At 33.3% G+C, this 8079-nt stretch overlaps 1 protein-coding gene across 2 annotated transcripts in view; it reads right to left on the bottom strand.

Annotated features, from left to right (window-relative positions):
• Window positions 1–3625: 3625 nt before the first annotated feature.
• The window catches only part of BLTP3B (bridge-like lipid transfer protein family member 3B), a 111548-nt gene continuing 107094 nt past the window's right edge, over window positions 3626–8079 (bottom strand). For both annotated transcript variants that reach the window (XM_019446548.2, XM_019446547.2), the window contains one exon: window positions 3626–7132. In XM_019446548.2, coding sequence (XP_019302093.2) covers window positions 7013–7132 — 120 coding nt within the window. In that variant the 3' untranslated portion in view covers window positions 3626–7012. The remainder of the gene's footprint in view (window positions 7133–8079) is intronic.

The following is an 8079-nucleotide window of genomic DNA, read 5'->3' as shown; positions in this document are numbered from 1 at the left end:
TTTGAGTGGGAGGCTGAACTAGAGGACTTCTAAGTTTCCTTCCAACTCTTCTGCAATTTTATTCTTTGACTTAATGATATATTGCAATATTGACTGTACAAACAGGAAGGAAAAAATGAATATAAAACCACCAGTGTATATTATTTTTATTATTTGTGCTTCAACTTCTAAATTTGGTCACATACTAAAATGGTCTCTGGGCATACTAATGAAGCTACACAAAAAGTGGATTGAAACAAAATCAAGCTAAATCCTCCCTAACAAAACATATTTACAAGAAATTGAATTCTGAAGGCAAAAAGTGGGGGAGGAGACTAAAAGATACATGTAAAAATGTAAAAATTGCCAAGTATTAACTGTACCCCCACTAAAATTATAGAAAAGGCTCATATACATTTACAGTATTTCTCAAATATCTGTACTAATGTAGCAAAAACCTACCACTTTTCATAAAGATATTCTTGGCCTGGGTATATTTTTATTGATATAAGAATTCCTTAAATTATGGAAATTTATAGAAATGGGATATGAAAAAGTTGCTGAACTTGCTCATTCCATATGCCTATTCAGACTCTCTTACCTTCATAACTTTTGTCTTGCACAAAAAAATCTCGTTCAATTGCAAGGGATGAAGAAATTAAAAATAAATCAGAGTAAAGAAAGCAGCAAATGAGCACACGCACCCCAATGTTTACAGCAGCGCTATCGACAACAGCCAAAGTATGGAAAGAGCCCAAATGTCCATCGAAGGATGGATGGATAAAGGTGTGGTTTCTAGATACAGTGGAGTATTACTCAGCAATCAAAAAGAATGAAATTTTGCCATTTGCAACAACATGGATGGAACCAGAGTGTATTATGCAAAGCAAAATTGGCCAGAGAAAGACAAATATATGACTTCAGTCATATGAGGAATTTAAAATACAAAACAGATGAACATAAATAAGGGAAGGGAAGCAAAAATAATATAAAATCAGGGAGGGGGACAAAACATAAGAGACTCTTAAATATACAGAACAAACTGAGGATTGCTGGAGGGGCTTTGGGTGGGGGAATGGGCTAATTGGGCGAGGGGCACTGAGGAGGACATTTGCTGGGATGAGCACTGGGTATTATATGTAGAGGATGAATCACTGGATTCTAGTCCTGAAATCATTATTGTACTATATGCTAACTAACTTGGATATAAATTAAAAATTTTTTAAAGAGCAGCAAATGATTATCATACCTGTCTGTGCTAATTATGCTAATAAGTATTATGAAGCAAATATCTTGAATTTGGACAAAATTCTAAGATGTCATATTATTGCTATACCAATAAAATGTCTCCACTAGCAGTGAATTTCCTCACTTTCCATGTTGAAATTAGAATCTTAACAGTTGTGGGCATATCATTTAGTGAAGAATTGAATTTCTGCATGTGCCAATTTTTCACATTACATTTAAGAATTTTCATATCAGGGGCGCCTGGGTGGCTCAGTCAGTTGAGCATCTGACTCTTGATTTCAGCTCAGGCCATGATCCCAGGGTTGTAGATCAAGCCCTACATCACTCAGTGTGGAGCCTGCGTGGGATTCTGTCTCCTTCCTCCTGCCCTCTCCCCAACTTGCGCGTTCTCTCTCTCAAATCAAAATAAATAAATAAACATTAAAAAAAACAGAATTTCCATACCAATTTTTTGCTTTGGGTTTTAACTGAAGTGAATTCCTTCCCACAAATCTTTTTCAAGTGCTTTATTATTGGAATATTGTCCACCATATTCCTTACACCGTATTTGTTTACTATGGTTACTTTAAAAATTTCCTGCTCTGATTATACCATATATCTATTTTAATTGGAATGATTTTAAATATTGGGAATGATAGGCTTTGATCATACCCCTGTATTTATTTCACTCATATCCTTCAGAGATACTTTTGATCTCTATTTATTTAAGCTTTCATTCATATACCTATTTTTTATTCTCATTTATTCTTAATGGCATTTGTGATTGAGTATTTGACTGTTTTGTCATATCAGCCAAAACAATTCTGCCAAATGGCTGCAAGAAAAACACTAAATCACCTCACTGTGCTCTCCTAATCTCCATCACGCTCAAGTATTTCTTCACTAACTGAGCAAGTATTTTTTCATATAAACAGTGAAGAGTTAAGAAGAATGAGTATTGTACTTAACATTCAGTTTAGCATAACTTGTAAAGAAGGAATTGACTTTTGATAGATGACACAAGCAAATTAAAGATAAAATCTAATTTATAATAAAGTACTGCCTTTTTGTCTAAATGGTTTCAAATCTTTTAAAACCCAGTTTACTCTTCTTTTGATTTAGTGATATGTTTTCTTCTAAGAACAAAACATAATCACATGTTTTATTACACAAGTAGGAAAAAAAGGCATTAAGTTGATTTCATATTTCTTAAAATTTTTCTGAGTTTCAAATTCTCAAACCTGCCAAGACTACACAATAGTGTTAGCAACATATATGCTACATTTCAATACTGTAACAGTAACGTGAGTTTCCTCCACTCTACAAGAATTCATCAGACATCTAATATTTGGTAAAAACAATCATGCTTACATTTTTGCTTCCTTTTGCCTTTGTATTTCTCAAATAAAGGTGGCATAAAATTAAAAAAACTTATTGAGTAGTATAATTTAATGAAGAAATGAGTGTTTTAAAAACATTATTTGTGTTTCTATATCCTGTGTTAAGTCTAGCTTTTAGTATTTCACATTTTTAAAAATAAACTGAAGCTTAGCTCAAAATTTACTTTTTTCACCATCTCTAGGAACAAGTGAGTACCAAAATGAGATTTTTGTACTTTAAGGAATTAGGCACTACGGATCCTGTGTACTAGTCAATTTGTCAAAAATCGAAAACTATTTCAGCCAGTACTCTTTTGGCCTTGTTTCCATTTTGTTTGGCTGATAGGACTGTCAGATCTTCACAGCCACAACACCATATGTTACAATCAAAGCCAGATGACATTCTGGCACTCTAGCAGTTTCATGAAGTGATGTGCTAATTTTCTGTTTTGTGATGGTTTGTGATAAATCAACTACAAGTTCAGAGACTAAAAATTCTGAAGAAAACACTATCGCAAATTTCTCCATTGCCCACCTTTTTCTTTCCCTAAGGACTCAAAGTGTCTGTTCCTTTAAATAACTACCACTATTTACTTTCTACCAGTGTTCCATCTCTCCTAATCCAACGTAGAGGAAAAACTTAATACCTAAAAAACACCCTTGATACCTCATCCACTCATTTTATTCTTTCAACAGATTTATTGAGCACCTACTATGTGCCAGCCACTGTATGAGGCATAAGGAATACAAAGTTGAACATTGACAACAAAAACACAGTTCCTGTCCTCATGGGGGTTTACAGTCTAGAGGGTCTACATTAATCAAATAAATACATATAAAATTACAAAGATGTTCAACGCTAAGTAGAGGTATGTGTTCATGTGATAACAGACAACAGTGGTTCTTACTGTGTGACCGGAATTAAGGAATGCTTCCCTGAGGAAGTGATGAATAAGTGAGATCTGAAAAGACAAATAAGAATTAAACTAGGCAATGCAACAGGAAAAGGTATTTCCAGACAAAGGAACACAAACAAAGGCTCCTGTGGTGGAAGAAGCACTTTAATTCCCACTCATTCCAGATACTTGAAGTGCAACGAAGTAACAAAGTAACTGAAACACGATGTACAATTATGTGCCAGCCACCGTTTTAATGGTTTGGACGTTAACTCTTTTAATGCTCAGAATTATACCCTAAATAGTGGCTCTAACTTAAATATTTTTGTTTTCATCTTAAGAGCAAGAAAAAGCCATTAAAGTGGGTAAGAATAGGGATTGGGGGGGAGGGGTTTGCCTTGATTAAAACTGCACTTCAAAAGAGAATTTTGCCTGCAGTAGAGTGAATCAGAGGAGGGCCAGAGGAGCTGTAGGAAGACCAGTCAGGAGGCAACTGCAGTAAAGCAGGCAAAAGGTGCTGATGGTAGCTAGGGAGGCGGTGAGAGGTGGAGAGAAGCCGACAAATACGAGAAATGACAGGACCAGGTAAAGAGCTGACGGTGGGGGGCAGGTAGGGAGAGGAAAGTGTCTAAGAGTAGTTCAGGGTTTCCAGTTTGGGAACCAGGGTGATGGTGGTACCATTCACTGAAATACGAAATGTCTTGAGTAGAGTGGAGATTAATAAAAACTTGTTAAAGTGGAAGTTATTATAACTCTTGTTGTGACAAATACCAAATAACTACAACAAATCCAGAAAGGAGTTTCTGGTTAATTTTTCTACATATATTTTCATGCAATCACACCTAGCCATTCTTATGTGGCTTAAATAAAAATAACACTTCATCACAATTAATGTCACAGGGTGGTCTTTTGAAATTCTAGGACAAAATGAGATAAGAAAAAAAATACAAGATACTAAGAAAATGTTTTTGATGTACATAAAATTAAAAGGCAAAACACAATTACCATTTCAGCCCGTGATCACTAACATCTCTGGCTAGAGACTCAGTGCAAATAACATAAAAGTAAAAATAAATAAAAAATATGGCAACTTTTTTTTTCTACTTTATGGTCATTAAAAAATTCTGGTAAGTTTATCATAGGTTTACTCCTGTATTTCTCACACTGTGAAAAGGTTGGGGTTAACTTAAACAAAGGTTCTCCCACTATCTTCTAAGTAGTTTGAAAAATATACACACATCACACTTGCACAATTAGAAGTATTATATTTATCTTATAAAAAAAAAACAGATAAAAGTAAGTAAATGACTCCTTTCCCTACCTCTGGCAAAATCTGTGAATTAATGACAAAGGTAAAATAAAAACATATAATTGGGATTTAAGTCAAAAGGGCAAGTTATTGATTGTGATTTCAGTCAAGTCACTTGTTCTTTTTTAAGCCACAGGGTTTGTTTGGTAAAAGTTATAAAATGTGAGTAATACCTACCTCCCAGATTTGTTGTGAGAATTACATGAGATAATGTTTTTCAAAGTGCTTTATGAATTTTAAATCTCTATAAAAATAGTACTCACTATAAATTTAAAAAGTCCAACAAAGCATATAAGAATGCTCAAATCAATATTAATTATCATCTCTACTGTTTATATGCTTCTTGAGAAGGCCAAGTAAACTGAAAAGGAAAAAGGAAAACATCCAGCTTCTGTAACACTAAACAATTACACCATAAATTTAAAACATCTATGGAGCAAATAAGGCAGTCCTGAGAAACTGTCAGCTCTGAAGAAGTTGATGTCCCATCAGTCCTGCTTTTGTGTAAGAGACTGCTTTTGTTGAATACCTACAAATCAACAGTACTCTAAACTAACGATATAAGCTGTATGTTTTAAATCTTCAATTAGACCTTTGCTTTTAGTCTAAGACTACTGTATAGTTTTAGATTAACATGGTTTAAAGGTGATTTTTAAAATACTCTGAGGTAAAAAATTAACAATTTAATTTGTTCTTTGCTATATCCTCAGCTCCCACAACAGGCCTGTATTTTTAAATAATGTCAATGAAAATGGATGTTACAGAAGGAAAAAAAAGGCCAGTATTGTTTTCAGTGAAATCTAAATCACTCCAACACTTAATGTAAATGAAACATGTATTTTCCTCCAAGTATTCCGATATAGGGATGGCTATGGAAGTCATGCCAAACAAGCAAAGCACCATAAGTGTTGTAATGTCATTTAAAATCTTCAAGTATCTTAAAGAAAGAGTAGTCTGAGCTGTTTCATGTTATAGCTTGGATATATTTATGTTTAAGAATGTGAATTTTAAAATAGACCCTACTTAGTTTAATTCTATCAGAAATATATTTTAAATCTTTAAAAACATCTGTTTCTTAAACACTCATAAACTTTTATAATGCATGATTTTCTCTCTCAGGTTGGTTTCAATCTTAACAATCCCTAGAAAATAGAATTCAAAATGTACCATTATTCTTATTATAGAAGATAATATTTATATCACAGAGACCTTTAATCAAAACTAGCTTTATAAATACAATATGTGTAAACATCTACCTAATATGTTACTACCAGAATGGTATGAAATTTTATGTATATGAAAAGAAAATTCTCTGCAAACATTCCCCTCCTTAAATAGAGAAAAGATAAAGGTAAAGAAATAATATAAATAGTATTAATTAAAATTCTTGTAGTTACAAATGCTACCAAATGTAGGGATAGTTAAATTATTCTTTTACTTCTAACATAAACCGTTTAAGGAATGTACAAGTAATGCTTTCTAAATCAGTTGGCCATATACTGTAATGCTTTGCTTTTTTACAGTTTGTGCTTTTTATTTTTACATTTGTACGATCTTTTAGTTGAAAATTATAGCTTTAACTTATACAGTTTATTAATCATTTTAAATGATTTGTTTTTCACATTTTCAAGTTACTTTGTAAGTTCAGTAGGGTGATGATTTTCCAGAATTTTCAAACCCAGTCAATATAATTTATTAACCTGATTGGACTTTTCCACAGTAATTAAATAACTATAGATTTAAGTACATAATTTTAATAACATTTAAAAGGTAAGCCTCCTTTTAATTACATTAGCCCTAAAAGCATTTGAATCTTTGTAAATAAATTATTAACAAATAGTGATAAATAAAACCAGCAATCTGTGGGAACACAATAGCTTTCCAATTTTCTTTTTAAAAAGTGCCTATAATGTGATATCAAAATTAGGAAATGACACCTTCTTTCCATTAGGCATGTAATTATTTTACAGTATGTGTTGACTTCCCCATATCATACCAGTTTAAAAGAGGGTTAAACCCCAAAACACAAAACAACCAAAAGATTGTAATGCCCGTACCTAATACTTTCTAAACTGGCTTTGGAACAGTCACCACTTCATCACATTCTACTTCATTTTATTGTCATTTCATGAAAAGGAAAGTCTTCTGCTATTGGTAACATAACATTATAAATACCTCCCTACTCCACAGCTATTAATTTTAATTTTTGATTGCCATTCCTGTTATTCAACTGTCATCTTCTTTATATGATGAAGAAGAGCATCTTTTTCCAAGTGAGCCTCTGCAAGAGCCATTTTAGCTTTGGCCAATTCCTGTTTAAGAAATTCATTCTCTTCCATGAGCTGAAATGATAAATTTCAGAAATGATAAATTTGGGAAGTAAGAGAATTTAATCATTTTCAGAATATACAGACTATTTACACAGTATCTAAAGGTGTGACACTTGGGATAGTAAAAACACCCAGTGCTGGTGAGAGTGGACTTAAGATGAAGCACTTTATAAATCTAATAGTGCTTTTGTTTAATTTCAAATCCCCTCGACCTCTCTGTGGTTTTACACACTGCTGACCTTGCTCTTCCTTCCTAAGCCTCTCTCTTTTACCTTTTATGCCTCAGTTCTTTCATGTTTATCTCTGTTCACCCACAGGCTTTTCTTCTTTTCCTCTGCTGTTTAAGAACCCTTAAATGTTACTACTCTGTTAGATTCTGTAATTGGTCATCCTATAACTTGAGTCACTTACTCTCTTAGATGATCTCATCTACTCCTATGGGTCTATCACATAACTTGATCTAGCACGAAACTTTGTCTTGAGCCACAGGCCCATATTCTGAATATCTCATTAAACATTTCATCCAGATGGCCAATAGGTCTCCCCTCCCACATTAAGACTCAGTTGAAGTAATTTTTCCTCTTCGAACTATTCCCTAACCCCTAACTATGAAGATTTAATGATAAAACTCAGTAAGACCTTTCTCTCCTCCAAAACACATTTACACAGATACATTAATATATACATGTTTAATTTCAAAAAGTTCTCAAGACTTCTTTGGGTCCAGCTTAAGAATTCCTGCCTTAAACCAAGTTGGGTATTCCCTATATTTCTCCAATCTCCAGCATTGCACTTGCATTGCAGTATGTTATGACCATCAATTACACACTTCTATCTTTCCCACTAGACTTCAAGTTTCTTGATAGGGATGATATATTGTTCAATTTTCTATTCCTAGCTCAAAGGTGACATCCAAAAAATTCTGGTGAACAGATAAGTGAACTCATTATTTGGTTCTA

The sequence above is a fragment of the Panthera pardus genome, unplaced genomic scaffold (genome assembly GCF_024362965.1).
Source record: "Panthera pardus isolate Hobbes unplaced genomic scaffold, ASM2436296v1 HiC_scaffold_6, whole genome shotgun sequence".
NCBI classification, from domain to species: Eukaryota; Metazoa; Chordata; class Mammalia; order Carnivora; family Felidae; genus Panthera; species Panthera pardus.
The sequence above is the reverse complement of the archived record's forward strand: the minus strand, read 5'-3'. Positions and strand labels throughout refer to the sequence as shown.